Source organism: Diplotaxodon limnothrissa, linkage group LG7 (genome assembly GCF_057381915.1).
Source record: "Diplotaxodon limnothrissa isolate DT_005_m linkage group LG7, D_limnothrissa_male_GT1.1, whole genome shotgun sequence".
NCBI classification, from domain to species: Eukaryota; Metazoa; Chordata; class Actinopteri; order Cichliformes; family Cichlidae; genus Diplotaxodon; species Diplotaxodon limnothrissa.
The window spans coordinates 66528016-66550712 of NC_140602.1; the positions used below are offsets into that span (position 1 = coordinate 66528016).

At 41.8% G+C, this 22697-nt stretch overlaps 2 protein-coding genes across 3 annotated transcripts in view; both read right to left on the bottom strand.

Annotated features, from left to right (window-relative positions):
* LOC146629606 (septin-7-like) overlaps positions 1–13968 on the bottom strand; it is a 68725-nt gene extending 54757 nt beyond the window's left edge. Inside the window, exons 1-2 of one of the 2 annotated variants that reach the window (XM_085360160.1) lie at positions 13676–13968; positions 5125–5221 (exon numbers count right to left, since the gene is read on the bottom strand). In XM_085360160.1, the coding sequence (XP_085216286.1) occupies positions 5125–5221; positions 13676–13714 (136 nt within the window). In that variant the 5' untranslated portion in view covers positions 13715–13968. Of the gene's footprint in view, positions 1–5124; positions 5225–13675 lie in introns of both variants that reach the window. The other variant, XM_085360159.1, reaches the window with a different exon arrangement.
* Positions 13969–20136: 6168 nt separating this feature from the next.
* LOC146629607 (monocyte chemotactic protein 1B-like) lies at positions 20137–21205 on the bottom strand. The gene is made up of 3 exons (XM_085358747.1): positions 21124–21205; positions 20341–20458; positions 20137–20251 (listed from the first exon to the last, which is right to left on the bottom strand). The coding sequence occupies exons 1-3, from the start codon at positions 21188–21190 to the stop codon at positions 20137–20139; spliced, it is 300 nt and encodes a 99-aa protein (XP_085214873.1). The 5' UTR covers positions 21191–21205.
* Between the last annotated feature and the right edge of the window lie 1492 nt (positions 21206–22697).

The following is a 22697-nucleotide window of genomic DNA, read 5'->3' on the forward strand; positions in this document are numbered from 1 at the left end:
TCACCCGTGTGTGAATGTGTGTGTGAATGGGTGGATGACAGGTTGTGTAAAGCGCTTTGGGGTCCTTAGGGACTAGAAAAGCGCTATACAAATACAGGCCATTTACCATTTAATAGATTAAGAGTGTAATATTTACTTAAAATTCTTTTTGGGGGGGTTTCATTTTTGTTTCTAAGGTCAAGCCTTAACAATAAGCTCAAGTGTTTGCTTGCACTACTGGAATCTGAGCAAGTGAGCTGCAGGCATCAGCCCAGTCGTCTAATATTTCACCATCTGTCTTTCCAAAAGTGCGGCAGAACAATGCAGGGCCTCAGAGGCCAGCTGAGCTTTCACACTTCGTGACAATGCCAAGTACAGCAGAACTGAAGCCAACCTTTAGTCTCAGACTGTAGCTCCAGTTGGCTGCTCGTCAAGTCAAAACATAATCAGCTCTTCTGTCTCTCTTTCTAACACTGGTATTTCCTTTTTTTCCCCTCTGCAACTTCTCCATTAAAATACATTGTTCTGTGATCGTGACTTTTATGAGCCTCATATTTGGTCGAGTCCGCATTTTATGATGCAGACGCAAATGTTTAACCTACTGCTCTGGAAATCTGTTCAGGGTAACAGTAGAAGTAAACGCCTAACATGACTATGTTAACAGATATAACAACAGAAGCTGCAAAAAGTGTTGAAACTGCATGAGCCAACCTCAATTACAAGTGGCCCTGCATATTTAATTGGTACTTTTAACCCGTTAAGCTCTTTATCTGGGTAGACAGAAACACACTAGTTGCTGTTTCAGCAACACTATGGATTAATCCAGAGTCTCAGCAGGTCCTTCCTGTCACATTTTTTTTCTCCAGTGCGTGTATGCAGTACCATACCAAAAACCTCCCTGTGATAAGATTCTTCGCCTTCAGAGCCTCGTCCCCAAAACCAACAAGTATTCGTGTGTAACTGAATCCTAATTAGCCAGTATTAATAAGATGTATTTTTTTTTCTTTTTTGTGCGTTTTCTTTTTAAGATTTCAAAAATGATAATTATGATGCAATTTTTTACCAGTAACCCTGATAAATCGGGTAAAACATGATGTACTAGAATTTGTGATCAGTGTCTTTGCACTCTGTGCTGTTTAAATAAAACAAGCGTTTTCAGACAACAGTGTGATGAATACAGGAACAGACTGCAGCTGAGAAACTTTCCACTGAACTTTCTCTTTAAAACGTGCTCGCTAGTTATGTGTGAAATTTATATGCTGCTGCATGCTAAGAAATCTGAGACGCGACGGAGGGGCCCGCGTGTGAGAAACCCTGAAACAGGATGGTGCTGATTGTGGATCTTTGTGGCCCTCTCCCAAACTGTCACTCGACTGCTCCTCCACAGTGGCTGTTTACTAAACAGGAAACTAAAACCCCCAGACTGAGACAATAATGAGTGGACGCCTCTTTGCGTTAATGTCTCTCTCCATTCACTGAACAGCTCGGGGTCACCACAGGCTACAGAGTTAGATTTATGACCTCTTAAAACATTTTAAAAGTTGTTCAGTTTAAGACAAAAACAAAGAATATTTCTAAAGCACAACAAGAAATATTTTTCCCCAAAAGTCAAATCAGTAGCAAAACAGAGCAACAGCGATTGGTTACCAATATTGACTTGCTTTTAGTTACTATGAGTTAGAAATGAGTCCATTCTTCAGTCTGCTAAAGACGATTCCTTTTCAGGAAGCCACTAAGAGCGTTTCCCAAAATTTTGGAATTTTTCCTTTAAGATCGACTCATATTGTAAGTTTCATTTCCCTGTTGTGGCCAAATAAGGAAGTTCGGCTACACAGAGCTAAGCACTAACGTCAGATGGTATTATTTACTTTAGGGTTAGAGATGGGGTAATAAAGCTGGAGAACGCAGAGAGACAAACTAACACTCCTGACAAAGAAGTATGCAAAACAAGAGAAACTGAAGCACACAGATAAGGCATGTGGATGTTTTTTTGAAGACTGGCAGTGATGAGAAACATGATTATTCTGCACTGTTGTTGTGCTGTTGCACGTTATTATATTCTAGTGTCCTGTTGCTGTATATACACAGTATATTGTATCTGAGAATCAGTATAAAGATAGAAAAGAATCAGCAACAAAACACCTACAGCCAGACAGATGTGTAGCTAAGTTATAGTAGCCGGCAAACTAGACACACGGCTATTACAGTAGAAACAAATCTGAATCTTTGTGTTGTGCCATTATATGCCCGAGTTAGGATTGCACTGGCTGGTGAAAAAAAACTTGGTGAAAAAGTGACCTTTTACATATTTAGCATTATGTGAAAAATACATAGCAAAATGTGTGACAGCTGAACAAACATGGAGGACATATTTACAACAACAACAAAAGTCGTATCTGTTACAATCAAAATAACTGTGGACCACCTTCTGCTTCAGATCTATATAGACAATCCAAGCCATTGTTCCACCACTCCCCTGTCCACTTCCCCTGCTCTGTAATGCAGTTAGCCACATTTTTCACCAGACATCCTGCAGCTTACTTTCCAAATGAAGTCATCCAAAACACACTGATGTGTCATTGTGCGTCCTGGCCAGAGGAACGTGAGAAAACCCTTGTGGGAAACTGTGGAAATCCATCTTTTACTAAGGTGACAGACACACTTTCTTCATCACTGAACAACACCTCGAAGCCACATCTTGCAGGAGCTTTCCTCTCCTCAGGAACTCTCTCTGCAGGAGGGGGAGATACAGGAGAGGTGGAGGAAGATCTCAGCCTGGGCGTTTACTGTCTTATGTAGTCTGGAAGATGAGTGGATGGTGGGGTGGGTGCAGTTTTCTCTGTGGTGGGGTTGGGTGGACTGTCCCGGGCTCTGTGGGGCCGGGGGGCGCTGCTGCACTGGGCCCCGGTCTGGATGGGCCTGGGCCCTTTCCCTGGCGGGTCGCGGAGTATGGGAGTGCCTACTGGGGTCAGCGGGGGAGCTGGCCCCAGGGAGGGGTTACCTGCCCCTCCCTTCCTTCCCTCCCCATCTCCAGCTGCCTCCCTCTTCCCGCTCCACCACAACCACCCACACATGCAGGGCCTTGGAGTAGGGGTATGCCACCAGGGTGCAGAGGAGGCTACCCCCCCCCCTCTGTCCCCTTCTGGCTGCCTCTGCCTCAATTTTATCCCACAACTTAGACATTCACATTATTCACACTCTCATTACACATACATATAGGATCTTGGGGGTGGGCACAATCACGGAGTCCAAATTACCATCAGGGTGTACACCTCACCCCTGGCGTCGTTGCCCACCTCTCAATTTTAAATACACTTAGACATTGAGGGCTATCAGGAGGGACTATGCGCTTACCTGCTGCTCTCTGGCAGGTAGCTCCATGCCCTCCTGGGTTTTAATTGCACCTTAGAACACACATGCATCAACACTACAATGAGCGGGTGGAGGGAGGTTTGGAGTCTTCTCCCACCCCCGTTCTCTGCGGCCTGCTGGAGCGGGAGGGCTAGGAGGAGATGGCCGTCCGACTGCGGTCTGGGGTGTGGGGCCTCCCTGCTGCTACGGAGTCGGGGTGGTCTGCTTCTCCCCACCGCAGGGAAAAGGGAAACACCACCTGGGTCTGGGTGCAGTTCCCCCCTCCAGGGGCAAGGGTACCTAGACCCGGTTTGTAGAGTACGCTTGGGGAGTGTGATCGTGTGTACAGCGTCTCTTTATGTCTGTCTCCACGTTGGTTGAGTGTGGAGTAAGTGCATATGAGAGCATGAGGGTGGGAATGGATGTTTGTGTCTGTGTGTGCCTGTATGTCTGTGTCTATATGTCAGGTTGGGTATCAGGCGCCACCTCTCTGGGGACACCTCAGGCCCTCCAAGGTTTGGAGGCCTATCTCCACCCACCACCACTTCCCCTGCCAGTGGCGGACTCCCTCAGGTGTCGGTGCGTTGGTGGTTCTTTGTGTCTGGGGGTGGGCGTCCAGGTACACACCGGCTCACTCCTTGGCGGCCGCTTATCGGGGCCTGGAGCCTGGGGCTCGCTTGGGCCCCTTCGGAGGTGGGGTGCCCCCGGCCTCTCGGCCTGGGGCTCGGTCACTCAGGCACAGCTGGGGGCCGGCGGAGCTCATGGGCGCGTCACTGCAACTCCCCCTGGCTTCTGCTCCGCGGCTGCTGAGTGAGCCCTCATCTGGGACTCTCCTCAGCTCTTACTTGGACAGTGGCGCGGCTGCCCCTTTGTTGGTCTTCCATGGTCTCTTGTGTTCTGGGGGCCTCTGGATGTCTGGAGTTTTGATCTCCTCCATACCCGCTTCACACCCCAGAGGACGGGGCTGTGGCCCCCCCACACTCCCTAGCAGATCGTTACATGGAGAAACCTTTGGAATACAAGCGCGCTGATCCACACAGGTATGCACACGGGTGTTCACTGCTCGTAGACCCAAATTACACCTTTCTTGGCTGCTACTTCGAAGCACATCTGTCCTGCGTGCTGCACAACAACATTGAATATTTAGTATTTACTGCTGTTTACACTTAGCTAGATTAATGCGATGGTGTTGTGTTTAGTATGTTGCTTTGTTTTTTTTGCTTGTTTTCTATTCTTCTCTCAACAGGTGATCCAGGAGATTTTTATTTTTTTTCTCCCCCCCTTTCTCACTGTCCCTCTCCCCTTCTGTTTTTCCTTTCCTTCCTCTTTCTTTCTCCCTTTCCTATCCCTCACTCATGTCTGTCCCGTCTGTAACATCTGAAAATAAAATATAATAAATAATAAAAACTAAGATCGACCAAATGGACCAATACGGCAATGCCACGATGATTCATTTGGCAAAGTAAATCCATTGGGTATCCTTGTTGGTCTTCAGACAACAATTCTGATGGCTAAAGAACCAAATGGGACAGGCAAAAAAAACAACAAAAAAAAAAAAAACAACAACACCTCGAAGCCTTTAACTGCCTTTTAAACTGTCAACTCTTCATCCTGAGCAGCTGAATGTGACATGTATGGGATGCCACACATGTTTTACTGTCTTTGAACCTGTGCTGATGACTCATGCATGCAGCAATGAAAAACACACAGCAGTGGCAGGTGTACACACAATAGAAGCAAACATGCACATGAGTGTCCTCACTTACAGTCAAGGTGTTGATGTTTCCAACTTACCTACAACCATTAATGTGAACTCAAACCCTCTTTTGACAGACTTCCGATACACCTGGTTGGGGAGGTTGGCAAAACCCACGTAGCCCTCTAGGTTCCGCTGCTGAAACAAAAAACACACATTCTGTCAAAGAGATCAACAGCATGAATCAATAACACACTCAGACTCTTAAACACGCATCAGAATAAATATATGTTTAGAATAGCTGGAGCTTTATGCACTTGTTAAGACAAACAGCTGGATTTGGACACACAAGGTGACACAAATCTTGCTTTTGTAAACCTGTTACTAGAATTTTCCTGTGCTACAGTGGCAGAGCCTCTAAGAGATGAAGTACAGCTGGGTTCAATACATAAAGACTGTTATAAGGGGAACAGAAGTGAGTGGAAGAAGAGAGAAATAACAGGTTTTCTCTTCGATGGAAAGAGGAAGTCGAGTCAATTCTGTCAAAGTCCATGAAAAATGAAAGTGGAAAACACCAATACACGAGGCCAATCATTTCCTCAATAAACACAAGAACACACAAACAAAGAGAATGAAGACAAGCAAAGGAAGAAGGTCCTACGTGAATAGTGTCCATCATGTCCCGCATGAAAGACCGGTCGTACTGAAGGCAGGCCGGATCACTGATCTCCCTCTACCTCTCCGTATCTCCCAGCCTAGGGCTGAACGATTATGGAAAATAATCTAATTGCGATTTTTTGCCCCAATATTGCGATTGCGATGCGATATGCGATTATTTTTTAAGGTCTTTGTCTTCTGTATTATTAAACAAAGTCAAGCAATACATCATATAGTATGGCCAATACTATATTACATTAATTTTAAACTGTTCTTTCCTGGAAGACAGACCTCTGTTATGATGACATGAGGTGATGTATGAATTGATGACTGACATTTTTATTTAACTTCTTCAATCACAACAGTATATTTGAACATACACAATAGTTTATTTTTAGCTTACAAACATCTGAGCATAAAGTGCTGACAAGGAACCCTGGTGTAAACATTAAAATGAAAGTCAGTACAATGTGCAGATTGCAGAAATATACATAAAAAAAAATCAGTGGCTTTACCACACTCAGTTTTTCGACATCTGTGAACTACTAGACAGTCATTCAATTAAAAAATAATATTAAATAAATAAAACTAATAAATAAAAAATACACACATCTTACTGATCTCTGCAGTCAGTAACATTACACATAAAGTGCAAACATAATAGCAATTGTATAAACACACACACAAACACGCCTTTAAAGTTTAAAGGCGTGAAATTGGACGGTCTAGCCTTCTGATTAGCTAATCAGAAGGCTAGTTCTGATTAGCGTCACCGCTGTCTCGGTGGAGTTTAATAAACTCGGCCGTCTGCTTCTTGCTATCTAAAATATAACCAGACACTGGTGTAAATTCTCGACTGTCTCATACTTCTGTTTAATAAGTTTTCTGTTTGACGTTTAGTCAGCTGTGTGAAAACCAAGGAGGAACCCACCCGGGGGATTAATAAAGTTTTATTTTATCTAATCTAATAACTTTAATCTCAGCCAAACCGATTTACTCACGAACAAACAAAACACTGAAAAAAGCCCAACAATAACATTTTTAGGTTGTCTAAGTGACTTATATATTACGTTTAACCCGAGCAGCGAAACTCCGCGGTGATCTGAAAATGATGTGCCGGGAGTTGTGCCGTTCTCGGCCGCATCAGTAATCCTCGAGCTCCCGGCTAGCTGTCGAGCTGGTGGGTAGCAGACGCCTCTGAAAACGTCGAAGCACTTTTGCAAATATGGGATATCTTGATAAACCGAGCAGATATTTGATGTTTACACAACTACTTTCTCGCCTGAAAATATTTTAAAAGTTTATTTTGTGACCCAGAAAGATTAGTATGAGTAATTTTAAAACTTAGTAGCGGCCGCCATTGCTGGAAACTGGAGTTTGGCTGGGCCGCGCTATGAATTCTGGGATATGGTAGTAATTTGGACAGCCTTATAATCGCAGTATAATCGCAGCCTTTGCGGTTAGAAAATTGCACTTGATCATGTCGCGATATTATCGCAAATGCGATATATCGTTCAGCCCTATCCCAGCCTGCTGTCAAAATAAAACCCCGCCCTCCAAACACATCGATTGCTGACCTCTGAGGCTGCCAGGCGTGGCACTGATGGAAAGTGCAGCACTGAGAGGTCTGCTGGGGGTTAAAAACCACCCACAGCTAAAGTCAGCAGCCCTTTCTCCATTCCATAAACACTTTAACCATTTTTAGAAAAGTGTCAAAATTTGTGCGTTTCTCTTTCTGGAACCATTTGGAAAATTAGCCCACTGAATTTTCAAAATGGACTGCATCATTGCCAGTGTAGGAAACAGCTATTTTTATTGCAGAAATTTAACCACTCGATCAATTTCAGATGTTTTGCTCCTGAATTTCTTGTTTTTGACTTAACTAGTCAGTAACTAGTGTCAACTGTCCCAGCTGACTCTTGGTAAAAGGCAGAGAACGCCTCAGAAAGACTGAAACAGAGAGTGATAACCATTTCCTGCCACATCTACTTTTGAATCAACTGTTGACCTCAGAGTGACGCTCTTCTTTAAGCCCCTCCAACCCAGAACCAGACACCACCATTATAATTACATTTGCTAACTTTAGTATCTACAGTGATATCATGCACTCTGACATTCAAGCTGTCATAATATGACAGCTTGAATGGAACAACTCTTTCAATATATTATATTGAAAGAGTTGTTCCATCCAATCTACTTCTTTTCCACATTAGATGTGAAGAAGATTCAAACAACAACTTGCTGCAAATCCTGAGCTACAGGTTTTAACAGCAAGGGCGTTTGTAGTAGAATCACCTATTGTATCGATTTCAAAATCCTAGGTGAGTTCCTTCTTGAGTTATCGCAATCACAGGATTTTCCGAAATCTTGACCTCTGGCTTTGAGGTCGCTGAGATTCAAACTTGTCCGAGAATTTTAGTACATACACCTATGGTATACATTTGAAGCTCATTCCTTCTTTCTCAAGTAATCACATTCACAAACTTGGGTGTAAACATTGCCCACCCACCCAACGACAACACTCAATTAACCAGAAAGTGCCACAAACCCAGCCAGAAGATCTGTGAGCTAAAACAAAAGTTTCAACTTACATCAGTCCCAAATTATTTAGAGACAAAATTTAGATATGGTACAGGAAAAAAAGCTTCTTTGTGACTGCAGTCAAATGATTCATACCATGTTGATTTCAGCTTTTTTTAGTACATTTACTAACATTTTTAGTGCTTGTGTCCATTTATGAAAAACTCCTCTGGAGTATTAAGTTATCTGCTGCAAACCCTTAAATTTACAAACCCTTGAAAATTTACAAAAATTAATTTGATGACATATTTGAAGTGCAACAGTTTTATGTTAAACTCTTTTATGTTAAGTTTTATGTTAAGTCACTGCAAAGGCTAGATGATTTGTCACAAAATGGACGCCTCCATTCCACAAGCAAAACAATGTGCCTGGAGTTTCATGTTTTTAAAATGCTGGACAAACACTATAATAAATTGTATTAATGGTAAGTATAAATGGTCTGATTCTTACATAGTGCTCTTCTACTCTCCCGGAGTACTCAAAGCGTTCTATACAACATGCTGGCTGTAGCTATATTTTTACATTTATAACTACAAAAATGACACACATCAGGTTCCTGTTCCTCGGGGAAACTTCCTGCCACGGATCTAACCTGATATTAACACGGTACAAGCCTTAGATCTGTGATATTCAGAAAACTAAGTTACACACCACCATCAACAGTGGATATTAACAGCTCACAGACAGCAGCAAAAAAGAAAAAGAAAAAAAAAAAGGAAGCAATCTATGCAAATAATCAATACTAGGGATGAACACAGGTCGACAGCAGGCTTAACTACTCTGAACTTGCCTGAAGCACTTTCCAGTGTTTCCATGCCTGAGTCACACAGACGCTAGTAGAGTGTGTGTTACATACGCAGCATTGATCTTCACAGCACCAAACAGAGAAAAACACATCTGAGCCACATGGCCTGAGTAAAGCTGTGTGAAAAAGAAGAAGCATGGAACGCTGATCTCATGCGCTATAGTCATCCACGAGTGCAAATTCATGCAAGCATGACGATATAAAGATATAGAGAAGCAAGAAAGGAATGATGAAGGACAACAGCAAAAGACACATCAGTGTGGTACTTTAATCCACTCGTTTGACTCTCTCGTTCTCCAAATATACAGTGGATATCTCTGTGCAAAGTGCTCCAGGGTATCACTCTGTGCTACAGTGACAAGAGGGCAGCCAGTAATATCCACTTCCAGTTCATAATTCAAAAGGGCTGCTTTAGAATACAAAGAAGAATAGACGTATATAAACCGTGTATACACTGTTTATGAAAGATGGATGTTATTACGAGGATGTCAGCAGCCGGTTCTGGAATACATATTCTGAAGCTAATATTAGCAAGCTACATCTATAAACTGCATGGATGAAAAGCACTTACATCCATACTTGTTAATTAGCACTAACAGACTAATTACACTAAATACTACCATTTTAACTTTGGGAGAAGTGAAGCACAAACTTCTTGGAGTGTCTGTTCCTCACAGAAAGCCATGTTTGTCACATAATTAGAAAGAAAAGCAAACTCAAAACACCAATAGCAGAAACAGTGGACAGCTTAACAGAGGTGACACCTAACAGTCATATCCGTTTTTGCAAAAACACTTCTGGTCCTATAAAAGTCTATACAGCCTCTGACCTCTGAAAAAAGAATCCACCCCTCACTCATCACATCTGGTTTCAGAACCAGGAAGCTTCATAAGGAGATTTGTGTCCATATTTTACAATCTTTCATGTTTGATCTTATATTTATCTCTTTTTAGTATGCCATGCTTAAGTGTACCTGCTGTTAGCAGGAGGGACAACGCAGCATGGAGGAACTTGAGAGTAAAAGGCCTGTAGTTTTGTGTAGCTTTTCTTATTAACTCACATGAACAACAAAGTGTAGTCAAGCAAGCTGATTGAAAGGGTCAGACTGCCTTCACTAGGGCAGGGCGATATGACCAAAAATATTTATCACGATATACATTTGAAAATTTGCGATAACGATATAACTGACGATATAATTGACACTAGACAAAATACTTTACAACTCCACAACTTTATTAGTGCAAAAAACCCCATCAATGTATTTTCACTTAAACAAGCAGCTGTTTTTTTATGTGCATTAAACTTATATAAAAATGTAACAGTGCAAATTCCTTGCTAACAGTTTAACCAAAAGGCATTTCCAGTGGAAATTGGCCGACATATCCTCAGCATAACCATGTATAATATCCACAAAACTTAAGAGGTTATACACACACAATACGGTAACATTATGTTGAAGCACAGTACGTATCACTCCGCGAGGCTCCTGCCTACGATAGCCGTAATGCTCCGACAATCCATCAAGCGGTGCGGCTTCGTAGCTTAGCAAAGTCGCAGTAAAACATTTGAGATTTTCGAGCGCCGTGTACATAAAATCGTTTCGAGGTCAGTAAACACAACCAGAGTTCATACATAAGGCACACGGGATTATAAGGGCACTGTCAAGTTTCAGAAAAATCAAAGGATTGATTTTAAGTGTGCCGTACTTTCCAAACAACACGGTAAAAACGACGGCCCGCTAGCATGCGCTACGAAAAATAGTGCTTTGTTGTGTATCTGACGGACGAGAGCCAAACCAGTTCCACACCACTGAAGTTGCAGCATTTTTACAAACCAATTCTGGTTCATCGGTTTCATTTAACGATCCACTTTCGCCCTTCTCATTCTGCGTGGCCGCCATGTGCGTATGTAAACAAAGGCACTACGCATGCGCGTTTTACCCATATTCTATCGCGATATTTCATTTTCCTATCGTTGCCCAAAATTACTATTACTATTACCGCGAACGGTATGATATAGCCCAGCCCTAGCCTTCACCCTCTATTCCACTTCATCACTGTGGTTATGTTCAGTCTATGGTCTGATTTAGAATCTAGATCCTACAACGTAACCTACATAAGTGGCCAACGTCATTGCCGGCATTTATGCTGATGCATCATGTGTTAAGTACTGTGTAGTTGTGTCCCGATGTTTTATTTACATTGCCAGCAGACAGAAACAAATAAAATGCTGGGACTTCCCCCTCCAGGGTCCCCACTCTTGTAGCCATTTTTCTTTTTCCCCTGGGGGCACTTCACAGTATGCTCCCTCACATCCATTAGGGATAGTTTCAGTAACCTACCTCCAGACATATGCGAGTACTCCTGCTGACGCTATAATTATTATTTCTTCTTCCAGGGAGGTACGTCAGGTTATGGCAACTGTTTAAGAAGGTTCCTCAGTTAAGTGGAAGATTTCACTCTGAAGTGTAAACCAGCAGAAACATTTGCTAGCAAACTTTAATCACACTTACAGTAACATAATGAGATCAACTTGATTTTTAATAATTCACATCACCTGACTCTTAGAGCTCCATTGCACACCTGATGTGTTTGTGTGTGATGGGATGCACTCACAGTGAGAATAGAGAAAGGAGAGCCTAGCATGTCCATAAGTATTAGCTGTATACAGATAAAGATTCTCACGCTGTGCTAAAATTAAACAAATGCAGGAAAAACAGGTGATTCTGATTTTAGTTTATTTATTAGTTATAATAAATCCACATTCAGTAAATTTATATTCTTGGATGTCTTCGGTTCATTTTATTTTTACAAAGATAGGAAAACAATGTTCCCTCGTGGTGAGGTATACAGCTCACTAATTTAACACTAGCTCTGAATTAGAACTCAGTATCAGCTCATACCCAAAACCAAGGCATCTCTACTGCATCAGACAAGTAAAAAAGTTGGGTAAGTGTATCTCTGTTATTACCTTGCTTGAATGAAGCATAACAGGGCTGCTGCCAAAGTGTGTGGCTGCCTGCCAGATGAGAGTAAGTTCCAGCTGCTGCCCACACCCAAATCTGCCACTGGTTACATAAGATACCACCTATGATGGTTGATCTGTTTCCATGTAGCTCACACAGCACACTGCAGTGGATCTTTAACTATATGGAAGCATGTATTAGTGAAAACCAGTCAGCATTTAGCTCACAAAAAAAGTGTGAGTGGGTGGTTAGCGGAGAGTCTGTGGATCAGATGGGACACTACATGAATAAAATAGTATGCATGCACTATCATACATCACATTTCCGCATAATATTCACATTGGTGTAACAGCTGCAGTGTGGCTATTTCTGACGAGAAAGTGACTAACTGAGCAACAGGCAAGGGACTGTAAAGAAGGAAGTAATGGGGGATGAGAGAGGAAGGCTAGTCAGTCCATACCATTCATACTACCCCATCCCCCAGTCTAACCCAGTGGTGATAGTAGCTGCTTGGTTCACTGACATCATCTGTGATGCCAAGTCCACCCCCTCATGCATGCAGCAGCTGATGCTGTGGCCCTCTCACTGCCTCCTCAGCTGTTTTCAACTTCAATATTAATGCATTGTGTGCTAAATAATGCATCGCTTAAACGTTGATTCATATGAGCACAGTGAATGTATGTTTTCTTTGATTATTTTTTAGCACCGTGCACACTTTTATGCCTGGGGGAGTCACTGCCAATCACCTCGTACTGGATTACAGAAACAGATGCGGCAGAAATACAATGTGTGCTGTGTTGTGTGGTGAGCAGGGACTCATTGCTAAATCTAAGTGTCAGTTTAAAATGCCCTGAACAAAGCCAACAACATGCAAATAAAGAGGACTGAAAGGGCCACAGCCCCACTGACCCGAGGGTCAGGGCCACTGTGCCAAAGCTGTTGTTAAGAATATTAAAAAGTGATATTTCTTTAAGGGACTCTAGCATGGAAAAGCAAACCGATCTGAGTCTCACAGTCGCAGCGTTTAAAAATTAGACAAGTAACTCTGTGTAAATACTCCTAAAAGAAACCCCACTAAGCCCATCTCTTTGTGCACACAGCGATAATTGACACCAGACCACGTACCCCCCGATACGTGCTGCTCTGTTATGGGAGCTCTCAAGCCAGGCTCTGTTCAAAACAGTGACATTTTATAAGCAACACCATAATTGCGCTGTCCAAAAGGTAAATTGACACAGAATCCACCTCCACATATTAAAACAAATTAAAGTCATTGTTCGTCATTCAAACATCGCTTCATTTATAAAACGAGGCTACACAGGAGGAATGAGGCGTGATTCGCTTTAAAATGATGCCATATAGTGAAGTACTTATTATATGGTCAATCAAATTTAACGCCGGAGTGTTCACCACATTATATTCATATCGCAGGAGATGAAAATTACGTCTTAGTCAAAGGCTGGTATTTGTAAAAATCCGAACCACCCTAAAACGGAACATTTTTTTAACGGAGCCTGGTCTGCAATCCTCCAAGTCAATACCAGCGGAGCCAGAAACCCACGGTAACGGTTGAGGAGTTTATTATAATAAGTTTATTTGGCGGAAAAAGCCACAGACGTGTTGTGAAGAGTGGTGTACTTACAGCGATGCTGGGAACCGCGGTTTCTGGTCGCTCGATCATCGTGAAGCCGAACTGTTACCACCCAGCCTTCAACGGACACTCACCGAGGCATAAACCGACAAACGTCCGAGAGGGTAACGAAACAACGAGATGCTCACGGCTTTCTCACTAAATAGCCGTCTTTTGGTTCAAGAAAAAAATAGCAGTGCGTCTAAAAATGAATGAATGCGGTTACAGTAGATATGGCCGCTGACGGACACAACGGATGGGAGCACGGTGAAGCGAAAACGCTCCAACGGTCGCTTTTCCACAGGCGGAACACCAACGGGATTTATGCAAGGCCACATCCGGTTGGGAATTTCAGAATAAGACGAGGAGCGCGCCTATCCGGTTGTTCAGTGATGACGCGACGAATCCTACTTCCGGGTCTAAAGTAGTCTGCGTTTAATATGGCTTTTGTGTTGTTAACATGTTTAATGTTATGTATTTTCTTCTATTTGATCTCAAAAAGCTCCTAAAACAGTCAGTGATCCCTGTTGACCTCCCTCGGCTTTTATTACCACTAATCATTTATTTAAGCTCAGTCTTTAAAACCTTAGGATGTAACTACAGCCCAGCCTATGCAGCAGTATATGAATGACTAACCTCGTATTGTGGATGGATTATCTCAGTTGTTCTCCTGGCTGAAGTTTGGTCCTTTTACAGCATCCTGCCATGCGATTACATTTGTTCCTGACCACCGAGAACACTCACGGTAACTTTTATCGAGTGGAAAAAAAGTTAGCTTGTTTATATTATGCTAACATAGCTGTGTCGCTAGCGGTCACCTAGCACATCATTATATACCAGCTAGCCCAACTTCAGTAACCCTACAAACGTCACTGCTGTTTAGTTTTCTGTCTTCATTTATGCTGGAAGTGATAGCAGAGCTGTACGTTTTAATTTGTTTCCAAAACCCTGCAGTCAGGACATGCTATATTGTATTTAGATAGAAGCTAGCGAGCTAACTCCCTGCTAACTTCTAACTCCGTTAAATGTCATAAATTCCGTTTTCATGGATGCCTGGATGTTAAACTCAATTCTTACACCTGGTAGAGCAGAACGCTGATCATTTTATTAAAGATGAAAGACTTTAGACAGTTTTTCAACTCTCAGTAATGCCATAGTGATCGTTTGATATGTGGACCTGCAGCGGAGTTTAGACCCAGACACGGCTAGTGACGTCAGACTGAACAACCGGATACCGTGTATGGCGCTCGTGTGTTTTTGGATTTTATTAAAAAAAAGTATCCGCTAATCGGCTTGTTAGTTTAGATACTTTTTAACAACTATATCAACAATAAAAAGACAAGCATTATTTGAACATCACTAGCACTGTCACAGATAAAAACACAACAAATAAGCGTACATAATTATACATCTAAACACAGAGTCAAGCACAGGGTTTTTCATTTATTCTTGTATACAGACGCCTATACACACATGTAGAAAGAACAAAAGGGCATAAATAATGGGCAAAACTATGAAGAAACGCTAACCTATAGAAAATAGTTTTTAGCAGTCATTTAAAATGAACCACAGATTCTGCCTATCAGATGTGTGCTGATGAATGCTGTACCAAAGTTCGGTAATCTTATTTAATTTTATTCTTTCCCTATTTGTCTGAATCAACCTTCCTACAGCATCATTTTGACAACTGATATGGTTAGGTGCGAAACTTCCGGTATCCCGCTAGCAGTGTCTTCATAACTTGACCCTCCCGCAAGAAATCCAGATCCGCCTTCCTATTGGCCAAACACAAATATGATGGGCCTCTAATTGTGTTTGTGGGGCCTTCATGTGCTGGAGGCAAAAATTTGCTTTCTTCACAAACCCTGGACACTAACCAAGCACCAGCAAACAACAAAAAGAAGTGAGAGAAACTGTGAAACAAAGTGTACTTAGAACCACCACAGGCTTATGAGTTAGTAATTGCAAGCAGCAATCAATAAATCTTTTAAATTTTTATTCAGTAACATCATTCTTGTGGATAACTCTCATTTTGATTATACAGTGCTAATGGTCTTGTGGTGAATGTCATAACAAACAGGAATTTTTCCATGTGCTCACCCCTACTTGATTTTTAGCTGCACTCATGAATAGATTACGAAAGGGGCCAATGGCACACAAACAAAGGGGGCTGCAGGTCAGTGGGGCCCCCGTACAATAGTGTGACTGTTACATTTTGTCAAAGTCAGTAACTAATCAAATCACAAATCAAATCAAATCACTTTTTATTGTCACATCACATGTGCAGGCACACTGGCACAGCACATGCGAGTGAAATTCTTGTGTGCGAGCCCCACAAGCAACAGAGATGTGCAAACACAACAACACAAACGAGCAAAATACAAGAATGGCCAACCTGAAACTAATAAATATATGTACAATATATAATAGTGTATGCATTTCTGGATGTGTATACTAAATATTTTCCTACGTGTGTGTGTGTGTGTGTGTGTGTGTGTATACACATTTTTACAAATTAAATAGTAAAAAAAATAAATAAAATAATAATAATAATAATAATAATAAAATATATAAAATATACAGAGTTGAATATGTGCAAAACAAGTGGCATTTATATACAGTGTGGAGTGCATAATGTTGAAGTTCCAGTAGTGAAGCTGAGGTGTCTATGACGTGTTCAGCAGTCTGATGGCCTGATGGAAAAAGCTGTCTCTCAGTCTGCTGGTACGGGACCGGATGCTGCAGAACCTCCTTCCTGATGGAAGCAGTCTGAACAGTTTATGGCTGGGGTGACTGGAGTCCTTGATGATCCTCCCCGCTTTCCTCAGGCACCGCTTCCTGTAGATGTCTTGGAGGGAGGGAAGCTCACCTCCAATTATCCGTTCAGAGCACCGCACTACTCGCTGGAGAGCTTTGCAGTTGTAGGCGGTGCTGTTGCCATACCAGGTGCCATACCAACTAAAAGTACACAAAGTACACAAAACAATTGCAGTGATTTTAAAGTATCATAAAGCACTCATACTACCTGACAGATTCCTGGTTGTTTATGGGGATCTGCAGGGCTCTATGGTAGGACTGATCGAACCTCTTTACATCATGCATGCTTCTCTTTGCCAACATTATTACTATACTATACTATAGAAAAAAAAAAAACAGATACCCAAGAGTAGAATGGGAGGCAGACCCCTCAGCTATCAGGTCCCTCTCCTGTGGAACCAGCTCCCAATTTGGCTTTAGAAGACAGAGAGCCTTTCTACTTTTATACTCAACTATTGTATTCTCATTTACTTCATAAATTTTCACTGCTGCTGCTCCCAGTATGGGTGTCTGCTTCCACACAGACGGGTGGGGCTGGGGGGGTGGGCTTTTACATAGCTGCACTCAAGAGACCAATTGTCTCTGAATGCATCCAGTAAATCAAAGTGATTAGATGTGTGGAATGAAAAACAGCAGGGCTGACCTCTCTTTGTCTCAGACACAAGCAATAAGCTGTAAGTAAGTGCAGTGTGTCTTTGAAGCTTCTTATCAGAACCTTTCTGACAGTTTAGTCAATGAAAATCAAAAGAGCTTGAGTTCAGGCGTTCGTATTGTGGTGGCTTGGATAGTTGCACACTCTAGTGGGAAACAAAGAAACTGCCATTAATTCTTTAGAAAGTAAAGGAGGCCATGGCTCTTTTTAACACATTTAAGTTTATATCTACTTGGCCCACTTTTCAATTCAATTCAGTTCAATTGCAGTTATTTATATAGCGCCAAATCACAACAACAGTCGCCTCAAACCGCTTTATATTGCTCAGTAGATCGTACAATAATACATACAGAGAAAAACCCATCAATCATATGACCCCTTATGAGCAAGCACTTTGGCGACATTGGGAAGGAAAAACTCAGCAGAACCAGGTTCAGGGAGGGGCGGGGCCATCTGCTTTGACCAGTTAGGGTGAGAGAAGGAAAACAGGATAAAGACATGCTGTGGAAGAGAGACAGAGATTAATAACAAGTACGATTCAATGCAGAGAGGTCTATTAACACATAGTGAGTGAGAAAGGTGACTGGAAAGGAAAAACTCAATGCATCATGGGAATCCCCCGGCAGCCTACGTCTATTGCAGCATAACTAAGGGAGGATTCAGGGTCACCTGGTCCAGCCCTAACTATATGCTTTAGCAAAAAGGAAAGTTTTAAGCCTAATCTTAAAAGTAGAGATAGTGTCTGTCTCCTGAATCCAAACTGGAAGCTGGTTCCACAGAAGAGGGGCCTGAAAACTGAAGGCTCTGCCTCCCATTCTACTTTTAAATACTCTAGGAACAACAAGTAGGCCTGCAGAGTGAGAGCGAAGTGCTCTAATAGGGTGATCTGGTACTACAAGGTCATTGAGATAAGATGGGGCCTGATTATTTAAGACCTTGTATGTGAGGAGCAGGATTTTGAATTCATTCTGGATTTAACAGGAAGCCAATGAAGGGAAGCCAAAACAGGAGAAATCTGCTCTCTCTTTCTAGTCCCTGTTAGCACTCTTGCTGCAGCATTTTGGATTAACTGGAGGCTTTTAAGGGAGGTTTTAGGACATCCTGATAATAATGAATTGCAGTCGTCCAGCCTGGAAGTAAAAAAAATGCATGAACTAGTTTTTCAGCATCACTCTGTTACAGGATATGTCTAATTTTAGAGATGTTGCGAAAATGGAAGAAAGCAGTCTTACATATTTGTTTAATATGTGCATTGAAGGACATGTCCTGGTCAAAAATGACTCCAAGGTTCCTACAGTGTTACTGGAGGCCAAGGTAATGCCATCCAGAGTAAGAATCTGGTTAGATACCATATTTCTAAGATTTTCAGGGCCGAGTACAATAATTTCAGTTTTATCTGAATTAAGAAGCAGAAAGTTAGCGGCCATCCAGGTCTTTATGTCTTTAAGACATTCCTGCAGTTTAACTCATTGGTGTGTGTTATCTGGCTTCATAGACAGATCTATGTCATCTGCATAGTAGTGAAAATGTATGCTATGTCTTCTAATGATGCTGCCTAAGGGAAGCATGTATAATGTAAACATGCTTCCACAGGGTTCCTAGCACTGAACCCTGTGGAACTCCATAACTGACCGTAGTGTGTGAAGAGGACTCTCCATTTACATGCACAAATTGGAGTCTATTAATTAGATATGATACAAACCACTGCAGCACAGTACCTGAGATACCCACAACGTGCTCTAATCGTGCTAATAGAATATTATGTTCAACAGTATTGAATGCTGCACTAAGGTCTAACAGGACAAGCACAGAGATGAGTCCACTGTCAGAGGCCATAAGAAGATCATTTGTAACCTTCACTAAAACTGTTTCTGTGCTGTGATGAGCTCTGAAACCTGACTGAAACTCTTCAAATAAGCCATTCCTCTGCAGATGATCTGTTAGCTGTTTGACAACTACTCTTTCAAGGAACACTTGCTCCTTGCAAAGAATATTGTTATTCAGGAAGTGATCGGTATTGAAGTTTTTAATTCTGTACACTGTAAATTTACAGGAGTGCTGGCATCATGACCCAGCTCTAACTAAGCAGCAAAGCACGAGCATGACCAAGAGCTTTGAACTGATGCTAACTTAATATAGCAACCAATCTGCACATCACAGGATGTGATCTGTTTAGCTGGGCTCTCTGGTGTTCCTTTGGAAAACCAGCAGTTTCTTTACCGTTTATTTAAGTGGCACAAATTGTTACTTTATGAGAAAAAAAAATAAAAAAAAACTGCAAAGACAACCTTTCATTTATTCTTTAATTTTAATTTAGGACTCAACTTAGTAGTAGCATGCAAAAAACAAAGTGTTTACAAACACTAACCAAACTGCCCATAGGGATACTGGAGATGTATACAGTTCCAGTCTGGAAGAAGACTCACAATGACAAAGTTTCACTGATCCTTTATCCTTTATTTTAAAGTGAAGTTTTCAGCACAATCATAAAAACACAAATACTTAAGTTTTACATCAAAACCAAGCGAACTGTCCACAGTGCAGGAACAGTGCTGCAGCCCATAGCTTATACTCTGCTGTTTACTGATGACACCATGTGGAGGTGGGAGGCACTGCTCTTTCACAAAGAACAGCTTCTCAAGTCATTTCAGATTACACTCCAAAGTATCACAGTGCTTACGGTCAGACTTTCAGTGTTGTATTAAGCAAAAACACTCGTTATTCAGTATAATAAGATAAATAATCAAAGTCAGAAATGTAAAAATATTAAATATCAGTATTAAAAGAACGACAGAATAAACAAACAAAGAAATGTTTGGATTGCAGGAAATTATTCCTATTTGCAAATGAATCTCATAATTATGTCTTTAAGTATAAGAATATCTGATACAGATTCAGCATGTAGACAGAAGAGCTGCTGTTTGGTTATACAAACTGCCAGCATTTAAACATATAAACTGTCCAGCTTTTGTCCATGAAGGCTCTTCCAAAGTAGTTTCCATGGTTACAGGTTGGATGTCTGTCCTGAGACGGCTTTGGCATCCAGGTAGCTGATGAGCTGCTTCACCCAGGGGGCTGAAGGTCTGACACACAGCTGTCGGCCTGCCACTGTGTTCAGCCTGAAGGTTCACAGAAAGAGGAGAGTCAGAGGATGGAGGGGCAGGTTTGGTGATGGTGGTGATGTGTGTTTGTGAGGTTGTGTACTTACAGGATGGCGGGCTTGGAGCAGCGCTGGCTGGTCTTGGCGTAGCTGACCACTCTTCCTTTAGGCACTTCCTGGTCATTGAAGCGGAAGCAGCACTTTTTTGGGCCAGCACCGCGCATACCTGCAAACAAACAGGAACAAGTTAACAACTGAGCCACTGACACAGCACCACATCATCTGCTTCCTGGTTTTTGTTCCGATTCAGTTTCCTGCTGGCTGGTGTGAGGTCACATCTGATACTGTATGTTTAGTTGATGACACTGTGCAACTGCTCATTTGTTCCCCTGAGTTATGAAGTGGTCAGATTTGTCATGTGACCTGTCCTCTGTTTACTGTATCTATGAAGTAATATGTTAATATTAAGTTTAATGCTGCATTAACATTAATTATTTTCATATTGCACATTAGAATGGACTCTTTATCTTAGACAAACTACTGAATGCTACAGCTTTAATGGTTCATGACTTTAGCTTCAGAAATAGAATTTCTTTCTAGTAACTCCTATGAATGAAAAAGATTGAAGAAAAGTTTCATACATTGTTTATCAAAAATAAAATCAATAGCTTGCTATTAATGGTCTATTAGTTTGTAAATAAAACAGCCAAGAATTATTGTTGCTTTGTAATAAAATTAATGATTTGAGTGATTTGTTTTTGGTTTTCTCAATTAAAAATTAAAAAAACATTTTTTATTGTTACGTATAAACGCTGAATATCATATTAATATTAATTTCAAATTGTTATTCATCACACAGTGTAAAGGTCAGATCATTAAAACGAGCCTTACCCTCAGTCAGAGCGATGACAGCCAGCATGAGCACAACCACAGACAGAGCGAGACGAGGAGCGGCCATCCTGAAGTTTGTTTGTTGGCTTCGTGTTGCAACAGTGGATTAAAGTCTCAGCTGAGCTCTGTCGGCTTGTTCTCTGTGCTGTGTCACTGCTGTCCACCTGCTTCACATTTATACAGTTGGAAGAAGAAGCGGGGCAGACCCTGTTGTGCATCTTGGAAAGTTTGTGACGAGTCGAGTTTCACTAAAACAGGGAACTGTTTAATTTCTCTTTTTAGTATGCCTCTCTATCACACTGACACTGCAGACCTTTCATTGTTGATGCAGTGTGAAACAGTTCAATGTTTATAAAAAGGACACATATCAGTATTCAGACATGTATTTGTTCAACCCCGTGGAGTTTCCCCTATATATGGATTAATATGGACTTAGCTGCCTGCTGCGTCCTCTTTATGCTAAGAGCAGTCCCACCTTTCAGCCACTCTGCACATTTCGAGCTTTCTTAGGGTAAACTTTTATTCTGAGTCGATTCCCGTGTCTGAGTCCAGCTGTTGTGAAACTGTAACAGCAACATAAGTGATACTTGTTTTACAGTATTGGAGCGCTCTCATAGGGCAACTTTATATGAAGAAGAGCAGAAACAAATGTTCCTCAGATTTCAACCTTTTTCTCTCGATGTGGCTGAAACACAGTCTGGTGAACATCCAGACAATCAGTTAATAGAAGAAGATGAAATGGGTTGAAGATGGACTTCAGGAGATTTCAGGAGTGAAAAGTCCTGAAATCACTCATTTGCTCATAGCAGGTCATGTGACTGTGGGGGTTTCTGTGTTTACCTTGTATTATTGTAGGGTCTTTATCTTATAAAATAAAGCGCTTCGAAACAACTGTTGTTGTGATTTGGCGCTATTTAAATAAAGTTGTATTTAACTGCTTTAAACCTGCATTTCTTCTAATGACCAACAGGTGGAGCCACTCCTGTGGTTTCAGAAAGAAGTCTGCTATAAACGTCACTGTAGCTGCTTTCTTGTGTGACCTCAGTAAAAAGTTTCCTGGTGGTTTGATGGTCTCAGCTGATATTTTCAAGTCCTCCGAAATATCACATAATGTTCATTTTGTACGTTGTGGTTCCCACTAGTGTAACAAGGATCATAAAGCCAGGTGTGTTTTAGGGTGGGCTTAGCTTGTGTGGTTGATAAATGCTGAAAACTGACAAAAGTCTCAGCTTCATGCTTCACACATGCAGAACTATCACTGGGTGATGTCTGGGTGGCTGTGCCCACCTGGTGTATTTGTTTAATATACAGTCTGTGGATAAACTAGTACTAAAAACTGTCTGTGCTGAATTTTTAAGATGTGTAGAAAAGCAGCAGGGACAATGTGCATCACCCTCACAATGTTGTGTAACAGGTGACATTTGTCATGCACATCTGCACGCAGGCTAACTCCATCCATCACCTCTCTCTCTCTCTCTTCTTTTCACCGTCACCACTGAAAACAAGAAGAGACTGAGAGTTGATCCATGATGTAATCCCGCCTCCACCCTCAACCGGTCCGTCCCTCCTACCAC